Genomic DNA, 23,050 nt, shown 5'->3' with positions numbered 1-23,050 from the left:
TATTAATACAAGAGAAACTGGTCTTCTGTTCAGCAGCTCTAGTGCAGTCAAGGTTAATTACACAGAACAAAGCCGAGAAATTACTGCCATTTTAACAGCCTCTTACTGACATTGGCAAAATAAATGATATGCATGGCTACACAAAGAACTACATTCTACCTAGAAAGGTAAGTGTTCCATTTGTAAACAAAGTCGAAACATAGCCTTAAGAACACAAAATTAAAATTGTATTTTAGTTTCTCATACAGACTGCAAGTCAGATTGCAGGTACTCTGGTCTCTGCTCTGTAATTTACTGGCTTTTCAATTTTTTTTTTACTAAGTGAAACAGTTACAGTGCTTTTCTTTCATGCAGAACAGAGCTCAATTCTGTGAGCTTTAGAAGGTATAACTGAAGTTCTAAATATCTTCAGAGATACAGTTATTGTCCAAATGTGAAGAGGTGTCCAAAATCACCTTAAGACACTCAAGAATAGTAAAGAATGTTATAGCAGCACAATAGTAAGAACCCATAATAGTGGAAAAATGGCCTAGGAGAAAAATCTCCAGCAACTCTGAAGTCACACAACTTTCTGTTGACAGGGGGTGCTTGTTTTTCCTTCAAGGAAACTGTGTCAAAATGAACTGGACTTAAATGACTGCTGATTTCAACTGTGAGGAGTTGTGAAGATACCAGAAAGAAGGGAGAAGAGCAACACTTCTCTGGTTAAAACCTTGGAAAAACTCTCTACTCACAGATCAGGATTCTACTCTGAATTTGCAGATACCTAGTTTGTGTTTCAAGTCCTGTCTGAGAAATAAAGGTTTTTTTATCATATGTCACAACTCCTGTGAGCAATATATTAAATTAGAACTTGGGAGATGATCAGTTACTAATTTCATCCAATCTGTATAGGGAGAAAAAGCAACAATACTTTCATGTACGTCTAAATGGGATACCAACTACAATTGACCTACATTCCAAGAGTTTATCTAATCACTTAACAATAGTAAAATGAAAATTAAATAAGATTTATTACTAAAAAAAAGTAAAGAGGCTAGGTGAAATGAGATAAAATTAATGATTTTATCTAGGACACACATCATAAATGCTAAACAATGAGAATAGTAATTTGGAATGAGCGTGTTGATTCTTTGTTAACCAACACATTGTCCTCAGGGTTTTGCAAATGAATTGCAGATTACTTACATACCATCAGTCAGTCATCAGTTTCAGTCAAGACATCAGTCATATTTGTCTAACATTTTCTACACCAGAAAAGATGTAACTGTAAAACACAGACTAAAACATATTTCCAACACATTCTCATATATTAAAAGCGCATATATTTTAGTAGTTTATTACTTAAGATACCTAAGAAAGCAAATCATTAAAATGGCAAGAGACAGGACAGCATTATCAGTTTAACTCTATTTCCCTATTTTCCTTCACCAGAAGGACTTCCTGATGGTATTATATGGGTATAGTTAAGTGCTACATGTGCATTCCAGACAGCTCACTATGCATATCAAAACAAAAAACAATTATTTCATGGACATCTTTTTGCCCAAATTTTGCTGTACTGGTAACCTCCTAAGGCCTAAGGAGTGCACCTAATTGCACCCAATGAAGCCAAATTAATGCTCCTCCCCACTGCCCCTTCTCTCCCATGGATGTGCTGTTTGCAATGATTACAGGTCCCAGCACATGAAAGACATACAAGTTCTAGCATGAACACCTAAACTGTTAAAACAGAAATAGAGACTCAAGAGGTCTAAGTTTTATTTGTTGTTCTTTCGCTGTCTCACTGAGATGCTGCTTGAAAAGGCAGACTTTCCCTTAGCCTTCTCCATCTAAAGTCTCTTCCTAAAACAGAAAATACCTACATATACTTTCTGCAAACAAGTAACAATCTTCCTAAACAGAAATATTTATAGAAAATAAAAGCTTTATAGGAATATGGCACATTATTAGCTAGCAATTGGTGGACAAAATGCTGTGCATTCTTTTGGTAACATGGAAGAAAAACAGCAGAACATACTAATTTTTTGTGTTTTTACTTCATGTTTCATGGTATTATGATTAATGACATTGCCAGTATCAATTAGACAAAAATAAAAGTGATGGATCAGTCAACCTCAGTATGTTTACTACTGAGAGTAACTGTTTCAATGTTAAAGCTATAATTTTTTAAATTTTTGGCTTAAACCTCTAAACCCATGAAACCAAGTCAAAGTGAGCAGTGTTGCACACACCACTACATGTTTATTTTACACACATATATTAACAAAAAAAAAGCAAACAAACATATGAAACCTCCTTTTAAGACTGGCAGCCATGAAAGGACTTGGTATATTTAATAAAATGTTACTAAATGCAAATCACAGCATTCAAACCAAGCATGACTAAGAACTATATAAATCACCATACAGATGTACATTCATGTTAATAGTATTCTTTCTTAAGAAGACAGTCTAGTAAGCTGAAAGCCAGAACAAAAGAACCCCAGAACACTAAATCAACCCAGCCCTTGTAAGAGCAACTGGAATTTTTATTAAAAAAAAAATCTACATTAAAATGTCAATATATGAGCTGCAGTAGGATTTAAGGCCTGATCTGAAGCCTTAGAAAGAAATCCAATACTAGAAAGGGGCTGTGGGCTCAGCATGGAAACATCCTTCATAAAACCCTACCATCATGCTTTATGCACTTCTGTATTTGCAAACACAGATTTGCTGGTTCATGAGTTTTACAGACTATTTGCTACCTTCAAATTCTATGCTTGACAACTTCTCAAATATTTTTTCTTTCAAGAAGAAACAGCAGTGGAGAATGAATGCATGAGTTTTAAAAACATATATTTCTAAGAACTACTTCCCAGTTTAAGACCACTGTACATTGCTTGTTCTACATACTGTGGGTGGACCATCATAGATAAAACAAGCACCATCATTATGTAATAACCTGCAATTATTTTTATGGCTATTGAATTCCATTCTTCCTATGCAATACACAAAATGCAAATGTAAAGCAATCGTACAAATTACAAGCCCTAACAAGGCAGTAAATCTGAACCAAGTCACGCAACCCAACGTGTCTATAAACTTTCCCACCAGATGTAAAAAAAGCTTTCAAAAGCTGCTCTTTTTAACTTATTTTTCTTAATTTTTACAAGAAAATTAAGGAAAATCCCCCTATCTCTAGTCATAGCTGAATAGTGAATTAAGAGTTCTAACCAAATTCAAGGAGAATTCACAGAAATTGAGATGAATATTGTATGACTTATCAGTAGATGTGGTGGTCCTCTCTTACTATTGCATTATAAAAATAAAATGTTTAAAAATAAAAAACTCATCAGAAATACAGTTGGAGACTATGATTCATATTAAGATCATAACCTATAAAAATCATCAGCTGTGCAGAATGAGCTGTTCCAGTTGACAGATCTTATTAAGAAAATCTTCCAATAAATTATAGAAAAAGCTGATTTTAAAAAATTGCTTTTAGCTTTCAGCATATGGAGCTTAAGGTGCTCCTGACACTAACATGTTTTATGTGGTTTTAGTGACTAGAAGCTACAAACAAGCCATCTTGTTCTGGAAAAGTTGTACTAATAAATTTAGTGAGAATGAAGGGAATTTTTTTCCTCCCAGAATTCAAACGTAACATGTTTTGATCATAAACTACACTTTTATACAGCTTTGCTTCCTTGGTTTATGGGCAGAAGATATTAAGAACAAAGTCATGAAAAGATGACTAATAAAATCATAGTGTCTGTAAGTATTTCTGCAGCTTCACTGAATTAAAGTAGTTATCATTTTACTCTTAACTCTCCACTATCAGATTCAATAGATTCTGTGACAAAACAAGAGCTGACCTAATCTGGAAAACTCTGTAAGGTCAATAGTACAACTAAAATAGTTAAACCAGCCAAGAAGCACAGTACAGTCGAATATGAAATTTTATACACGTTCACCCATAGTGACAAGTGAAATATTTTGCAAAATAAATTTTTTGTTTTTTAAGATATAATGAAAAACTAGACACTTAAAATCTTTCAGCACCAAAAAGTCTAGTTTTCTGATTCCACAACTTTTTAAACTACCAGAAACATTTCATGAAGACATGAAAGACATGAAAGACTTTTTTTTCATTCTTCCCCCCCCTCCCCATTTTATATTCAGCCAGTCAACATGTAATGTCCAGTGCTTGGGAGTCTTGCCAGCTTCTGGCACTGGGTTGCTACTCCCACAATAGCCGAGGTACTGAGCTAAAGGAGCGCTTCCTCACCGGTACTTTGTTGTTATTTTTGATAAAAAACATGGACAGCAAAAATAAACTGCAGATTACCAGGCACAGGCTAAAATGAAAGACTCTAAGACACAAGCATCAGTGACATCTATTACTGATAAATGTCTTCTGCACACACAGCTTACATTTTCTCAGCCTCTAGATCATGCAATTTACTGTCTTCAGCTGCTACAAACACTCTTTCAAATACTGCCAGTACTAGCTTGCACAGACCCATTTCTAATCTAAAATCTGAATGGCTCATTATAATTGCATGTTATAAAGTTTGCCTTTATTAACAGAAGAAGCCCAGACAATCTTTGATGATCCAATATTCTGTTTAAGTAAGTTAATGCTGGTGTAGTAACCAATCTAGTGAATATCATACTGTCATCTACTTTTAAAATATAAATTATTTGCTTCAAATGCATACATCTCAAGACAAGGAATACTTCATGGAATGCAATTAAGGAAGTTAAATTTGTGTCCTTGTCACAAAGCCTTAAAGTAGTATAATATTAACAACAACTTAAATTAGCCCAGAATATACACCTATGCAAAGCATAGTCAGAGGATTGCGAATTATGAGGACTACGTATTATTTCAGCATTATCCATCAGCCTTATAAACCTCCAGTTTTGCTATTAGTAAGAGGTAAGATGACACCAGGCACCACAGACCTGACAAGCTTCATATGGCATACAGGTCCACCACCTCTATCCAACACAACAGAAATAGTATATGCTGCATAACATTCTATGTTCCTTTGAGAGGTAGCTGCCTGGTACAGACTAAAACAGTCCAGTGTAAAAGATCAAATCAGATCTTAACTCCACATCATTCTTGCCACTGCTGTGACCTCAACACACCACACATCAGGTTTTAGTTAGTCATCTACAAACAAAATCAATGAAGTTTAAAAGCAAAAGACAGTATGATTCTTTTTCAGAATATTTAGCTCAGGTTTTAAAAACAGCATTAGAACTTCTTATACAAGTGCCTTTGTCTTTTGGTATTTGCACCAATTTAATACAAATCTTAAATGCTGTCAAATAAATCAAACTGCTAAAGTATAACAGTAAAGAAATTGGCCTGAAAAAAAGGCTCATTTGACCCTGCATATTACATTTATGTTTGTTAGGTGCTGTAGTTAATTACCCAAACAAAGACAAGTATTCCAGACTTTTCACAGTACCTGGAATTAGGTCTACATTGTAAACAAAAGTTGCAGAGAAATCTTTTAAGAGACTTCCAAATGATGAAATCAGACTAAGGAAAAAAACACAAATATGTTCTTATCTTTCAATTTGAACTTGAGGATAAACCTCTTCCATTGACAGTCTTACACACAACTGTTTGGCCCCTGGCAATGTGTCTAGACAATGTCTGTTATTTATTTCAGTTCTAAAAGATATGCACTAAATACAATGGTCATCACAAAAAAAAAAAGGCATCTAAAGAAACATGTCTGCGTTGCATATTTCCTTTACACTTCAATACTGAGAAATTATTGGGAGGTTGCTGGTCACAGCATCATCGCTAAATTAGTCCTCATATTAGCTATTCATCAGGGCACAACAAGCAGGTACATACACATAGGAAATGAGTACTTTAAAAGATACACATAAGGTGGTGTTAATCAGGCAATATCTTACTTAAACATTACCACCCCCCCCACCCCCCCATGGAAATAGGAAGAAAAATACCTAAATGTCTTGTTTTTAACAGCATCACCAGCAACATACTCTGAAATCCACTAATACTGTGCAGTCATAACACAGTCACATGAACAAATACAATTTGTAGATTACTGAGCTGGAGGTTTTTAATTATGTCATTATGATCACATATGTGCCCCTAGCTGACAAAAACTATCAGGAAAGAAACAAAACTACACAGAATGAATGTACCTAGGTAGCCAAGAAGGTCCATGGCATCCTGACTTGGGTCAGCAATAGTGTGGCCAGCAGGAGCATGGCAGTGACTGTGTCCTTGTACCCAGCACTGGTGAGGCCACACCTCAAGTGCTGTGTCCAGTTCTGGGCCTCTCACTACAAATAGGACAATGAGGTGGTGAGGAGTGCCCAGAGCAGGGCAGCAGAGCTGAGGCAGGGTCTGGAGCACAGCTCTTATGATGAGTGGACAAGGCATCTAGAATTGTTTATTCTGGAGAATTTGAGGCTCAAGGAGGACCCTTATCTCTCTCTACAAACACCTGAAATGAGGTTGCAATGAGGTGGGAGTCAGCCTCTTTTCCCAGGTAACAAGTAACAGGAGAAGAAGAAATGGCCTCAAGTTGCAGAGGAGGTTTAGATTGGCTATCTGGAAACATTTCTTCACTGAAAGAGTGATCAGGCAGTGGAACTGGCTGCCCAGAGATGTGGTGGAGTCACCACCTCTGGTAGTGTTCATTTGATGTGTAGATGGACACTTGGGGACAGGCATGGGGTTATTAGTGCACTTGGCAGTGCTGGGTTAACAGTTCAACTTCATGATCCTTTCTAACCTAAGTATTTCTATGAAAATTTAAAAGATGAATTTTAGATGTTGACCCTACATTTTTTGTTACTGTGGAGTACACAGTAAAGAGACAAATGTGGACTAGAGACCGACTTTCAAAACAAGTATGTACAGTGAATGCTTCCTTTTATGAAATACTGTGGAGAAAATTTAAAATGCTGCAACCAGCAGAAAAGAATTTAATTCAAAATGAACATGCTGATTAAATATCCAACTGCAAAAAAAAGCAAAGTACACAAGGATTTTCTTGAGCCAAAGCCACATTATTTTCAAATAAGAGAACCTTAATGAAAGATTTATCATAATAAACTTTGCAGTAGTTGGAGCCATCAGCTTGATTCTACGGCCATTTCAACACAGAGTTTTCACTTATATCAAATGGATTTGCATGAGAAAACAATTTCAAAGTGGATACAAAGGTCCACATTCAATTAAAAACCTTTGCATTAAAGTATAACTTTCTAAAAGAAAAAATAATGAATGTGCTTTTTAAGTGTAAGCCAACATTTCTTTTAGAACAGCTCTTTCGCATTTCTTTAGCATAGAAAATACACAATGAATGATGCTTTTTTCTTTCAAGTGTAAAGGAATATGCCAAGCAAAGTTATGAAGAGAGATTTAGCTGCTGCGACATTATAACGGGTATTATGTTTCCAACTAAATGAAATCTGAAAAAATTTTACTAGAATAACTGAAGAAATTTTGCTACCATTTTAGAATTCAAAGGAAGAAACAGTATGCTCTGCACTGTTCTTTTAACTATTCCCAGTCTTCTTAATATACGCAGCTCTTTTACTTAAAACGTACACACACTTGAACTCAAATTTAGATTTAGTGCCATGAATACCTTTGAAATAACCTGGCAAATTCACCTCTCTGGTCCATAACAATCCAACTTATGGTACACCATCAAACTTTTATTCTTTATAGGAAAAGTACTCTTACCACAATCAGTACAAAGTTGACAGAACAACACCTAATGATTCCAGAGTGCATTATCAACAACCCCAAAAATTTTGTAACACTACAAGCTAATATTACACCCTACATCCTCAAACCCGAGTACTTGCTTATAAAACAAAGCTTTACGGTCACACTTGTAGTGTGATTACCTACTGACATCAATAAAAACTTCAGAAGAGCATCAGAACTCGTTGGGATACTAGGAGAGATTGATTATGCAAAATCTTTAATATTTCACCAGATTTTAACACAAGTAGTATTAATTAAACATAAAAAGAGATGTCAGAGAAAGCACAACAGGTCTGAACTTAGTAACTATCATTACAGAGAAGCTACTGTACACTATAAGGTTGGCTACAGACTAGAACATAATTCAAGCACATTCTGCAGTAAAACCTGAAGCAGTTAATACACTAACAGCCTTCAATTACTGAGTGCTCTTCTACCTTTCAGGGTAATATATTAACAATTACTTCCACTGCATCAATAGGCCCTTTATCAATCATGTACCATAATTCAGAAGGTAGCATCAAAACCAGCATGACAGCCATGATGGAAAATAAAACTTTTATTGCAACACATTAAAAGCCTATTTATGTCAAAAGTCTCATAAAAAATGATATGGACAGCTTAAAAAAATAAAAATATCCTTTTTGTTTAATAGTTTTAGGAATTTGGAGTAGTCAGAGCACAATTACTTAAATCACAGAGTAGTTATGATTCTACCTGCTTTCATGTTGTTTATATTGTTGTCACAAGAGATGAGATTCATCTAGCTTAGAGTACAGGAAGCTGAAGGCAGCAAGGGTATAAGATCTGCCTGCTACAAAGCACACTGTCATAACCCATGCCGGAGCCTAGATCAAGCCATTTTTCTACTGCCAACAAATACTTCTGTAATACAGCAATATTTCTTCTCCTGTGGCTACTCAGCCAGACTACATGCCACTTTTCTACTACAGATAGTTAACTCGCCACCTTGCACTGTAGAAAGCTGATCAAGAAATCTAAGGATTTCACTAACACATTGCCCATCAAGAACGATCTGCTGCTGTAGAAATCCAGGCTATAGCACAGAAAAATACATTAAGAAAAACAAAGCTAGGACGTTAAGAGTTGTGAAACATCAAAATAAAGGCAGACTGGGAAACATTGATTCTGCTACCTGCTCTGTGTGTGTCTTCACCTCACACTACATATGTATGCAAAATAAATACATGTTTTCCTTCAGACTAATGAATCACTCAGTACTCAGGATGAACAAAGCTCCAGGAGGAGACTGTGGAGCACTAATGATTTACCCACAGTGTACAAACCTTGTTTAGAGAAGATGTTTAGTGAACATGATTGGGAATTACAGTGAGGAGCAGTATGTTGTCATGCATTCAAACGTTACTCTTCAGAAACAACAGCAGATACTATCACAGTGTTCCTACAAGATGACAGGTACATAAATCACACACCACCCTCCAACCAGCAAGTTTTCCCAGAAGCTGAACAGAGAGGTACAAGACAGCACTGCAACTGAAGCTATTGAACATATTCCTTCTGCACTTGTCCTGAAATTCTTGACTCATTTATAATTGCTCCTGAAAAATAAAGCACTTGGGATTTCTGGCAGGAGCAGGCAGCACTGTTCACATTATACATTTTTGGTCATCTTTTTTCCCCAGCATCTTTCAGAAGCAAATCACAGCTATCCTGCAGTCTAGGTGAACCATTGCTGCATCCTGCTTAACACCAACCTTCCCAAAAAAGGCCTGAACCTACCCTCTTGCATCTGACCAGAAATATTCCCATCAAGTGAGAAGATAAAGTCCAATGAAAGACAGCAGCTGGGAGAAGAGCTGGTACTGAAAATATCCACATACTTTTGAGAAGCAGCTCATGATTCAAACAGAAAACAATCTATAGAAGGTAGAAAGCTCATAGGATTACAATCTCAAACTGTAACCAAAAATTTCAGTCAAAATTATAGTTACACCTGCCTTTATTTTCATAGTTTGTAGCTTGAGACATCTTATTTGGTGAAACACTGAAGAATCACACTTTCAATTGTGATTTAGCAATTGAAGACAGCTCTAACAATAAGATGAAGAGGAGGTAATGGAATCCACACTGACAATTTAATCTCAACACACTAGCTTTTAAAGATTAAGTAGCTGTTCCTCTTTCCAAATATTTAAAAGCAAAAGAAGGCAGACACATGGCTTAAAGGAAAGATGAGCATTGGCAACATCAACTGACTCAAACCTTGTCTGCAGTGGAAGTTCTGGCACTCCATTCTGACAGCCATGATAGACAGAAAAAACAGATCTCTCACTGCCTTCTCTAAATATAGTAACACTGACCTTATGATGGGCTTCCACAGTAGCTGCTTCAGAGAGAGACTGCCCCCATGCTCTAAAAACCACTCACTTCAAAATCTTCCATGGTGGTAGTTAGTCATAAGTTACTTTTTCTGTTTTTATTTCTCCTCTTAGCAAAGAAATAAACACTTTTTTATCCCAACTCGCAAAAATATTCTATAGTCCTACTTTCAAAAGTATCTGGTCAAATTTCTGTTCATTGTGAACAAGGAAGCAAAGTCATCACTGAAGCTTTTAGTCCAAGTAACCAGAACTTGCTTTCATTCCCCTGTTAAGAAATGGTATCTTTAGTTTGCTTCTCTGCCTCTACTATCAAGATTACTGGTACAATTGAGACTGTTCATTAAAAATCCCAGCACTGACACATCATGAAATTCCACATAAAAGATGCCACTAAAGTGGCCCACAAAACAACATCGTATCCAACATCACCTTTCCAAAATATAATCCAATCAGACTTAGAAATGGTGAACTTTCAAACTCTTGGAGAGCAGAAAGGCAGGAAAGTCAAAATAATTACTAAGGAGATGGCAATAATTCATACTCTGTCATAAATACTGTCAACTTAGTTGTTTTTACCTTGAGAAGGTATGTAGGAATATTGCTGAAATCGACAGGCAATTTCAAGAGGAAGCGAGCCGAGAACTCTCCAGTCTGTGGAAAAAAGGTAACACTAATGAGACCTGGTAGCTAAAAGCAAACCACAAACATTGTGCAGATTAAATACTATCCAGAAAAATGTGTAAGAGCTCATATCAACGAACAGTGTTGAAATTTAAAACAAAATTGCTGAATGGAACTACTGGAGAGGAAAAGAAATTACAGATTTCACAGGTGTCTTATAAAAAAAAAAAAGACCTTAAAAAACATTAACTCTCATTGCCAGTAAGTCAACAGCAAAAAGTATTTAGAATAAAACAATGTGCATGACAGAAAATCAGACTGTATTTTGTTACACTCTAAATATAGATGTATCTTGGCTGTACTCATTTCCGGACAAAGGTCTGGTGAGACCTGCAAAGAGTCTGTAAGCAAAGCTAAAATCCTGACAAATTGATAAGAATGTATAGATTAAACACAGGCATCTTTACAAACACTGAAGATCTATGTAAGAGAACTTTGTTTAGAAAGGTGAGTACGTATCAAAAGCGTCCTCTGGATAATGTTAGAAGAAAAGAGCTGAAGTAGAAGGCTTTAAGAAACTTCTTTCCCAAATTATCTAACTCTAAACACCTAGACAACCGTTTACTGAAGATTTGCCAAGTGCCCCATACACATTGCCCTTTTTTATGTATAAAGAGCATGTGAAGGAAATGGAAAGGATTTCCTTTCTCTTTCATACGCTTCCTTAAAAATCAGACTTTGTCCACCTGATTATAAAGCAACAAAGTTAACTGTTTTTTAAAAACAAATAACTGCCTGATTTCCTCCATATTAACTTTTTATCTCTATTTTTTCAGTTTAATGCAGTAGCCACACAGCAGCTGTATTTGTTAGGTAGGTGGAATTAGCAGTAAAGAAAGTGTTAAACATTGATTTTATGCAATTAAGTATAAAAAACTGGGATAATTTGAGACAAGCTAACCAATTTGTCAGTGCCAGTATGCTTCTGGGTCTATCTACCAGGTGTAAACCAGAGATAACTCATTCCAGCTTTATGTCACTAAACAAGAAAAAACAAGATCTGGAATGCAACTGAAATCTTCCCAGTGGTACCTCTGAAGTCATAACATTTGCCAAAAGGTTGTGTCATGTTGGGCTGTAATACACCCTTACGCCAGCTAGCTAAGAATTGCCCTTAAAATTTGTCACTGGTAGTCACACAAGATAGTCAAAGACATTGCTCACAGAAACACTGCGCAATAAAAAGTGAGTGTATATTAAAGTCAAATGGTGAAACCTTTGCTGATAACATCACTTGTGAGGAAAGATGCCAACTTCCTGATGCGTGCAGAAAAATCACCAACTTCCTGCACATGTATAACATGAAGATTGCCATGATGACAACCAGGGTCCTCGCTCCTTATCCAGAGTGAAATGGATATTACAGATAGCGGCTCTCTTCTGGACTCTCAAAAAATGCCATACCCCATTTACTGCAACATCCAGAAAATTATTTTTGTATAATACCTAGTCTGATGAATTGGGGTGGCCACAAACAGATTAATGACCTCTGATCAATGCTGCTCTGACCATAAGCTGCTCCAAAGTCTGGATCTTTCATATCATTCCATTGAGATTATTTTGCAAACTAATACTTCCAAAGGTTTTCTGGCTGGATAGGGAGCAGCCCCTGTCCATGGTGCTCATCTCCCCAGCCTGAACTAGCTGGATACAGGCTGAGACAGATGAACTTCTGGCCACAGCCCTGACCAACTAGGTATTTAATGGAATCCTGCATCTGCTGGTACTCTGCCAACATGAAGCTACTAAGCTAGATAACAGTTGGTCTATCTGTCATACATCTTGGAGACTTCCACTTCAGGAAACTGGAGACTCTTCCATTTTGGGTCAGAGTGCTGAATTCAGGCCTTTTCTTCCAAGTATTTTTAACTTAAGCATCTAAGACGATTGCTTTCATAACACTGTGCAAGGCTCATACTTCATTATTTCAGAAATCTGCTAAACTACTACTGATTCCTGAGAGACAGAAGCAACATGAATTGCAATGAGTTCTAGCAGAGAAGATAAAACCTCCTGCTTTTTAGAAAAACAGTCCTATTTTGCTGATCCTTGAGACTAACAGAACACTTGTAAAGGACAGGAAAGAGAACTACACAAGGTAGTTTCACAGTTCTGTTTTAGGACACTAGTAAAGAAGCCTCTGTCATGTATATCATGTTTCACAGAACCTTCAAGACACTCAAGAGTCTTAACAGAGAATGAAAACTTGGAAAAAAGCACACTATGGAAAAATCTATAGCATTGCTATATGAAAATGATTTTACTCAAAATGCATTTAAGATTAATTTAAATGGAATATTTTAAATTAAAACAGCATTTAAAAACAAAAAATATTTATTCAGTCACAAAGACTGAGAAAATACTTGAAAAGCTTGAGTAGCAATGTCTTTCCTCTTAAAAAAAAAAAAAGAAACCCTCTAGTTTTCTACCATCCTGAGCAGAATTTTCACAGTTGGTAAAAACTGTGATAAAACTTCAGTACAAGTTCAGAAAGCCTTCTGCACTTTAATAAACCGGTCTGATGAAATTTAGAGATACAGGCAAGTTATTCGTGATGCAAGCTATGGACAATAACATCTGTGAATAAATTAATTTCAATCAGATATTCTGATCTATGAGGCCTGCATTTCTTTGATGAAGAAAATTAAATCTGGGTTCAAATAAAAAAAAAAAAATCTAGATGACTTATCTATGAGAAGAAAACCAGATGAATGTGTGAGTTGTAAACTTCCTCAAATCACCTATAACTTAAAGATAATTGAAGTGACAAAGTTGAATTCTAGGTCTTGATAACAGGAGTGCTGAATTTTCATCCATTTTCAGATGGCACTTGTTTCAGAAGATACTACTTCTGAAAGCCATTTTATCTTAAGAGTATGCTGTTGCCACATGAAAGCATGGTCCTACAAAGTCACTGCTCTAGCCCATCTTGCCTCCTCTTGCAGACAGTTAGTTGAGTTAATTTTGCCTCTCCTTTCCTGGAACAACTCAGCTTAGACAACTGCAAGAGATACTGGCAGCTGCATCCACCAATTAAATCAACTCAATCACCATATGGAAACACAGCCTAATGCATTCTACCCCTAAGCAGGCCTGTAGGCTTGCAGGGTGACACACCAACACTGTTATTCTGCCTCTCCAATCTTACATTAACATTGTACTGTGCCCTCTGAACACAGCACAGGCATTTCAACAGTTTCAAAGTTTTCACCTCTAAACCAGACGAACAAACACCAGCTCCAAACCCAGCTCTCATCTGGAACCTGGTTCAACCTAGTGGAATACAGCAGCAGACAAAACAAGGAGTATAGAAAATGAGCTGAAATGAAATGGGAGTTTTCTCCATCAGAAAGCATGGAGACGCTCAGGAAAAACTTAAGTTTTCTGCAGCAAGAGTTGTAATTGTTAAAAGCATTTTAGATTAAATAAGAGCTTACCCAGTTGTTTTTTCTGCCAGCATAGATTTCCATGTTTTCTCCATACTGGGGCTCTTCTAGTAAAGTCTGATACTCAAACATAAGCCGAGAGCTCTCCCGTAATCGGCTGCACTGAAACTGGTGATACTGCTGCACAAGCTCTTTCACAACAAGCAGGAGGCATTCAGGGTTTGAAGGATTCCAAGAAGCCAAATTCTGTTGAGTGGAAAAGAACAAAGACCAAAATTGTTTACAGCAATAAAAGACAAGCAATCCCTCTTCCATACTGATACCAGAAGCACACATGCACGTGGAACCTTTGCGACAAAGCTAAACTGCAACATTAAAATACAAAGGTTTTACCAGGCTGTGGAAGAAAGCCAGGTGGAACAGCAGAAGCTTAATGTCAAATAGGAGACCTACTATAAAACTGATAACAGGGCTGCTACCAGATTTATATAGGCCCAAATTACTGTTCTGTTCTTTCCTAAAACTGTACCACTGCATCTGGGAACTAGGAAAGTTTGAATTAAATTAAAACTGATACACAACACACAAGGATTAGGTACGTACAACCTTGCACAGTAAATTACTCAAAAAGCAGTCAACCAAGTGACTATGGCAAATTAACACCAGCTACAGAAACTGCTGTGCTCTATTATCTCAAACAGTGGCTACATTCCCAGTGGTAGAGCAAATGGTTTATTGTCTCTTGCCTCAGCCTTGTGATTTATTTCACCTTAACAGTCTCTTTACTTGAATTACCTTGACTCACCCCTTAACGCAAATGTCACCCATACACAGAATCTCTTTAATATTCCTGGCAGAAATTTCTATTACAGGTTCACTGTATTTCAAGAAATACAGCTAACAGAATTAAAAATGATAATACAATTAAGGTAACTGTGTCAGTAACACAGTAACATTGTTACCACTCTTATAACTGACTAAAATCAGTCTTCTGTGTACAGTAAGTTTTATTCAGGAAGTATTTGGTGTTACACTGTGACCAATGTTACATGCCTACATCTATTTGACCAAAAAGGGACCTATGTGAAAGACAAAGGAGGATTTGCCCTGTAGTCCACGCTGTTAGGATATGAGACAGTACTGATGGAAAGCACTTAGGTTCCCCTATGCTTTGCACTATGATCTTCAGGCAGTTTTCTTGATACAGCCTCAGAGCATGTTAACACAATCACGTGGCTTTTGGTGAGCTATAGGCAAAAATCAATCTGCATGTCATAGAATCATGGAATGGTTTGGGTTGGTAGGGCCCTTAAAGATCATGTAGTTCAGGGGAGAGACAACTTCCACTAGACCTGGGTGCTCCAACAAAGCACCTTCCAACCTGGCCTTTGACATTTCCAAGGATGGGGTATCAACAGCTTCTCTGTGCAACCTGTTCCAATGCCTCACGACCCTCACAGTGAATAATTTCTTCTTTATATCTAATTTTAATGTACCCTTCTTCAATTTAAAGCCATTACCATTTCTTCCAGCAGGACATGCTGTTGTAAAAACTCCCAGCTCTCTTGAGGACCCATTTAGATACTAGAAGGGTGCAAATCACACAGACATTTGACAATAAATTAGCTGCAACACAATTTTAAATTGCATTAATTGTACAGTTAATACTAAGAAACTCAGAACTAGCCAAGATATCTGCATTTTACAACTAAGTGATGATATAATATAGTAGCTTCATAAAATTTCTTATCCATATTTGTATTCAATGTACTTAGATGCCATGATACTTCTTCCTGTAAGTTATAGATATTTCATAAACAAATTCATGTTTTGTATAACACCAAAAGCAATAAAGTAACAAACACAAGTGAATGGGTTGCACAGAGAAATTGTTGATTCTCTGTCCACAGATATAATCAAAACCTAACTGGACAAGGACCTGGACAGCCTGATCTAGCTGATCCCACCCAGGCAGGGCAACTGGACTAATGATCTCCACCTAAAGGCTCCTTCCAACCTCAGCTAGTTTTAGCTTCATGAAGAGGCTTACAAAAAGCTCAAATTGAAACAGGATCTTAGCAAAGTGAGACTCCATAGCTCTGGCCCTAAAAGAAACAAATGAGTTTGTGTATAAATTTTATCTTTTGATACCCCACAAGGGCAGATAGAAGTTTAATCAGTTGCTCACCAGGCACCATGCTTCCACTCTACAATGAAATTCACTTGTAGCCTGATCTCTAAGAATGCTATTTCCATGAAAAAGGGGCATAACTTACATTATTTCTGACAACTTCAGATATATTCCTATGGAACACATTCATACAGATTTCAGTATATGCGTATGATGGCTTAATATCTTAAGTGTTTCTCTTTGCACAATTTTATACTTTTTTCCCATTTAAGTAATATATATTAATGTAGTAATTGTTTTGAGATGGACAAGACTGGCACCATCACCAGTCTGAAAGCGTCTTATGCCTTCTCTCAGCACTGACTCCATCTCTCCCATCTGCAAGTTTCCTTCTGCATGACTGGCTACACTCCAAGCTGTCCCTTACCCAGACACCTAACCCTGTCTGTCTCTCACACGGCATCTTCGAAACTTTACCTGTCCCTCAAACAACCCCACGTCCCCTACCTCCCCACAGCACAGCCAGCAGACTCCATCCCAAACTGCAGCACACTCTGCTTCTCAAGCTCCAATTGCAACTTACTCTCAACTATCTGACCCATTCTTTTATAACACCCAACCTCATTGGGCAGGAAAGGCTGTCTCCACTTCTCAGCAATCAGTACAGCTGTAATTCATTGAGGAAAACTGCCTTCTGCACTATCCTTACAACCTATCTTCCCATATATTAAGATCTTACCAAAATGAATTTACCATTTCCAGTATCATCACTTGAAACATACCAGCCTAATTTGTCAGTGAAACCAACGGGAAGTATGTATTGCTGTGCTTCACATGCATGAACAGCTACAGGATTGAACTGCATTCCTATTTTCCTGCTCACTCTGATTCTGGTAGAAAGCGCTGCTCAGTATGGCTGAAACACGATCCTTGAACCTCTGCCTTTAAAAGTTACCCCAGTGTCACAGACTGCACATTTGACCACAGCTTGATGTAAAAGTATTGTTTTCTCCCCCTGCTAGACAGTAGGAACTACTTACAAAATGGGAATATTATCTTGCCATATCTTAAAAAGCAAGCTTCATTCCAGAGGAATTGGTGACATATTAATGTAATTAATGTAGTTCCTCAAGTACTACAGAGTGACTGAAAGCTTTGCTCTACCTTGTCTGCCACCTACAGCTGGTAAAACTTTGTTTGCAACTTGAACTCATTTAAGATTACTCAATTCTACAAAATACTAGGGAAAAATCTGTCAGGTAGATCGCATCTTCTAGGAAACACATTTTCTATCGTGCCGTCTGAAACCAGACTGCATATAACCTTAAATTTCCTGTTCCCAAGCTGCTGCTCAAATAAAACATTTCCAGAAAGCCAGAGGATGTAATATGCCAGTATGTATTGGTATCAGGCAGACAAGTGGGAATAACCTTTCCTCCTAATGACATTGGAATAACACAATAGAAATGTTCTGTCAAAGGAAATGACCAACAGTATTTTAATAACTGACCTAAATGCAACTGAACTTTGTTTTTTAAATAACATTACACTACAGAACAAAAAAAGAGCAAGAGGAAATCCATTGTCATTCGTGCAGCACAGAGCTAAAGGAGTGCTCTTTTCAAAGATTTCAAGAACATTGCATCAAAACAGTGTTTATTCTGTATTGCATTCAAGATATAAGAATTAACATGAATTATTTGTATGCAGGATTCTTACTAAACACCTCATCAGCAACTCAACTTTCAAAGTAAATACTGATTATAAAAACAAATCACATGAAGAACAATTCAACTACCCACCCAGGACATACATGAATTACATCGGATTCTCACCAATGAAAGAAGAAACATACAAGGGCTACACAAATTTTCTGAATTACAAGTTCTGATTTATATAAAATGTTTTTAGCTTTAGAATTATGTTACTGCAGTGCATGTTATTTGGCATTTGGCCACTACATTTCCCTCCATTTTGTTAACTCTGCAGAAGGGCTGTACTTCTCACAAGATCTAAACTCAAATTTTAACACAAACACTCCTAAATATAATGCCACGTTTATGCATGAAATTTCTTTTTATACATCGTAGTGTAACATATTTGCCCTAAGCAGTAGGTTCAGCCACCTGAAAATACTTTTAGGCAACTTTACTGTAATCCAATTTCAACAGGATGTCAGAATACATGCTATATTGTTCTCAGTTTCAAACACCACCTTCTTAAATCTTCCATTTTAGAAATCAAAGATAAAGTAAGCAACTACCCATAAAATACATTGTTGAAATCTAAGGCAGAATTTGATTTGTCAAGTTTATCCCTTTCAGAGTGTCTACAGCGCTACAATTTCAGCATCATAGAGATTCTTCTGAGGACACAATTAGTCACTTTAGTTGATGAGAGTAGTGTCCCTGAAAGAGTAAGCTGACCTTCTTCTTTACAGGTAACAGACCATCTAAATAAGATTTTATTTAGTGATGCAGTATTCTATTTACTGTTAGACTTTGGAAATTAGCAAAATGTTTAACTTGGAGCAAAAAGTAACCTGTATTTTCTGATCATTTGCCTGAAGGCTATGTGCCAGCTCTAACCTACCCAGCTTTTTAGGAGATTGTAGTTAAGAAGATTTAAAACATTAGAAGACAAAGCTTCTGGTGTTTGTGTTTCATGGCTTCAAGTACTGCTACAAAACTCAGATCTTGTATAAGTATTAAAATCTGATGCAACTTCAAGATTATGATGTTTAGTTGTTAAAACTTTTAAAAAACCTGGGAATAAGAACACAGATCACTGAAGCCAAGAAGGCATGAAAAACCCAAATACAGAAATAACAAGACAATTATGTATATAGAAAAAGACTTGTTGCTTTCTGTGGCTTATATCAAAGACTTCTGCCTTGCCCACAAATCTATACATTATCATTTTGCCAAAATCACATGCATGCTGAAAAGAGGTTTGTTTTTTATTTTTTTTTAATTTGCTATAAAATTGTGAATAAAACAGATTTTATAGAGAAAAAAATTATCACAGTGACTGGGGTATTGACAGACTAATACATATTTCACTCAACAAATCCTAATTTGAAATGAGATTTCTGCAGGCTTTCTAGAGACTTAACAAAATTTAACAGGACAATCATTAATGCATTTAAAATAAAGAAATCCAGACTTGGATACAATCCCTTGCCTAGTTTGCCAATAGAGATCTTTAAACGACCTCAGCAGTGCAAACTCCCTAAGTTACTCAACAGTTAGCCAGTTAGACTGAAAGTGGCCTACTGTACAATACACCAGTATGAATCAAACCAAACTGCATCTGCAGCTAATTCTGCATTCATGCTCATCTCACATGATGGCCTATATGCACAACTCAGATTGGTCAGGATCATCATTAATGTTATCATTTTTTCAGTATATCATTGAAGCACTTGCCTGTCATTTCTGAGCACACAGATGGAGGCTCAAATAAACAATTCTCTTCTGTCTAGACACTGCTTGCATGTCTCCATGATCTCCACTAATACTAGGAGCAACTTCATGCATCAGATCATAGTTTCAATCTTTCAGTTTCCAACTTCAGCATTTTATTTTTGCTTTGCAACTTGTTTAACTTCCATTTTTCTAAAAAGATCAACTGTTGCCTCATCTTAAGGGAAGCAGAAGTTTTAGTAGTAGGTTTAGTAGCACTCAAAGATGACTGCATATTCTTGTAGACACCAAAGTCTGGTAACGCCATCTGTGACGACTGGGTAAACCCCATTTTTCCAGTTAGGGAATTAATGAAAAATTATTTACAGGAATAAATTCAAAACAGCTTGCAGAACAAGTAATGGAATGAGAACTTCCATATGACAGAGACCTGAGTCCAGAAGCATCACTGCCCTCACACTTGTAGCTACTGTCATACAGAAGATGGCCAGTAACTATTTACCTACCCATAGGTAAGCAATTAAACATAAGAAAGTTAAATGCACCTTCACGGCAGAAGTTTTCCCAGCTCACATTTTTTATTATGAAACAAAGTTTCAGGATAAGGTCTTTAATAGAACAGTTATCTAGACTTTGAAGTGGTTAACCAATAGCATGCATATTCACTGAATTTGCCCTCTAGCTCATGTTGTGTGGCAATAGGAATGGACCACAGGCATCCATCAAACTGTGTCAACACTGGAGAAATCCAAGTGATTCAGGAGATGTGTTCTGACGATCTGCCAGATATTAGGTTAAACAATCTCACCAAGGAGCATTGATTTTCACTAAGATGTATAACCCCAGAGATTTTGTCGGGCTGCAAATTCAATTTGTGAATTCCCTGGCTCCTGATCTTGTCTGCTGACAGAAGTTGGCTGCATAGTAAGTGAACAGTTTGATAGGGAAAGGTTTTTTGACATTCAGATATGACCAGAGTTGAGAAAACGAATTCACTTGAAGTTGGAATAAAAGGCAGAGTAGAACTGTTACAAGGCCACCCACAGAGTGCAATTTAAGCTATTTCAACAGTAACTCATTTACATGAGTAGCAATGACACCAACTGGATTTCCAAAAGAGACAAAGAAAATCTACAGCCTGACACTATCAGTTCTAGTGAGATCTTACAGGTGAGGCAAGTGAAAAACTCCCAACAAAGTAACTTCTCAGTCCTATTAGCAAAGGCATGCAGAGTTTAGCTTTCCAAAGATGCTGTACTATTTAACTTTTGGCAAAGAAACCACATTTAAATTTTGTTTTGAAACATTCTGTGCTTTGCATTCTTTCCTTTAGCCTTCCAAAAAAGTTAATCAAGTACCTATGTAAACTACTCAGTGTCCATCATTACCTATTCCCCATTTTTTTCCACAGTACAATGGGCCTCATGTTCCATAAAGCTGCTAATACATAGACTCCTTCACAGGTTAATGCTTATTTCATAACTCCAGGCAATGTCTGCAGCAAACTATGATTCTACATTATAAAAAAATGAAATATGGTAACAATTTCTAATTGATTTGAAGTTGTTTTTCTTTGAAATGTGTTTAAATACCCAGGTTGCCAGAATATCTTCCAGGAATGTGATTTTAAAGGAGACAGATTGTAACTGTTTTTCCTGGCTATACTACAGGAAATAACAGCAAGATCTTATTTTAAGTTAGTGTACTTCTATATTTCTAAGCAAGAAATTAACTTTCATGAGAAAATGTCAGTAAACAAAACCTCCCAAGCCTGTAACAGTGGTAATGCATTTCTATAGCATCTTTCATCCAGAATTATCATAAAAAATAATGTTAAGTACAGATTTGCATTTTGTTTATATCTCTGCACACCACACACACACACAACTTGCATCCTACAGTGGCTTAAAATCAGTACCAATATAAGTTTTTACCCGAAATGAGAGCGATCACAGTGTGATATTAGCACTTTTCCTCTGCATAAATACAGAGGAGATACTGGTCCAGTGGTTACAGCATTAGCCTAGAAACTGGCATATCTGGTTTCAGTCCTTGCTTTGCTCTGTTCTTCATAGGCCACCACAGGGAAACTGCTCACAGAGAAAGGCACAGGATAATTATCTGCCATATGCTCACATCTTTCTATCAACAGATATTTTTCACAGTATTTTCAGGGCTGGAGTGTTATAACAACTTCAAAGGCTTCAGTTTCTTAGCAGCAAGCACTTAAACATCCTACAGGCTGCAGCTTCAAATCAATCACTGTAAACCTACATGCCATCTACTTGTCATCTTGTTTTCACAGGTTCTTCATATCCCTCTCCCCCAAAGCACCACTGGAACAACTTTCTGGAGTGATCTTCTTGAAATGATCATTTTTGGGCCCAAGCAAACATCAAAACTTAACATTTCATAAAACAGTTCAACTCTGGAGCACTTCTGCCATTGCAAATACAACAAAAGAATTTACAGACCTTGTGTGCTCTGCTGCTGTGAATACCAGATAAAAACGTTTGCACAAAGCAAAGCTTGGGATTGTCAGTATTTATTTTAATTTTTATTTTTGGCATAAGGCTGTGAAAACTGGATACAGAAATTAGAATAGATTATAAACACTTAGTTGAAATCCCAAATACCTGAGGACCTTGAATTAGCAAGAAAATACAGAGCAGGAAAACAACGTAAGAAATTAATTCTGCTTTCAGAAAAGCATCTTATATTGTGCATGAAATTATTTGCCCTTTTTTCTTCCACTGGCTACACAGTGTGGTTCTTGATAAATGCTCCAACACCCAAAGTGGCTCTATAACAGATGCCAGCAAATCTGACACATGGAGAACATCCTTGTGCATTCACCTAGAATAAAGTGCAAAACTATCCCTCAAGTACCATTCACCCAAAAAAGGAGTAAACTCAGCTTCTAAACCTTGCTACAAGTTTTTTTCTATTTCCTGCTGAAGGACAGCTGATCTTGGTAAGTTAAGGGTACCCAGGATAACCAGAATCTGTGAAAGTGAGCCCCGGAGAACATTTTTATGTTGTGCACTCTTCCTGAAAGAGCCTGCCTGTTTCTCCAGCAGAGCTCTCTCCTAGAAGATAATCAGACCCTTAAAAGCTACAACTGCCTCCTGTCTAATTAATCTCCTAAAGACTTGGCATGTATAAGCATTTCTCATCCTACTTTGCTAAAGAATTAGATAAGTTTTGTTTCTTTCCAGACCTCTCAGCACACCTCTCTCAGAAAGCAGATGACACATTTACCTGATCCAAGTGGGAATTTCTTAATTCCTTCAGCATGTATTA

The 23,050-nt window shown here is 36.8% G+C and overlaps 1 protein-coding gene across 1 annotated transcript in view; it reads right to left on the bottom strand.

Annotated features, from left to right (window-relative positions):
* The window catches only part of BABAM2 (BRISC and BRCA1 A complex member 2), a 155,745-nt gene that overhangs the window by 95,192 nt on the left and 37,503 nt on the right, over positions 1 to 23,050 (bottom strand). Inside the window, exons 4-5 of the mRNA XM_062489233.1 lie at positions 14,243 to 14,437; positions 10,701 to 10,775 (exon numbers count right to left, since the gene is read on the bottom strand). Coding sequence (XP_062345217.1) covers positions 10,701 to 10,775; positions 14,243 to 14,437 — 270 coding nt within the window. The remainder of the gene's footprint in view (positions 1 to 10,700; positions 10,776 to 14,242; positions 14,438 to 23,050) is intronic.

The sequence above is a fragment of the Cinclus cinclus genome, chromosome 3 (genome assembly GCF_963662255.1).
Source record: "Cinclus cinclus chromosome 3, bCinCin1.1, whole genome shotgun sequence".
NCBI lineage: Eukaryota > Metazoa > Chordata > Aves > Passeriformes > Cinclidae > Cinclus > Cinclus cinclus.
This window is presented reverse-complemented; position numbering and strand designations above follow the sequence as displayed.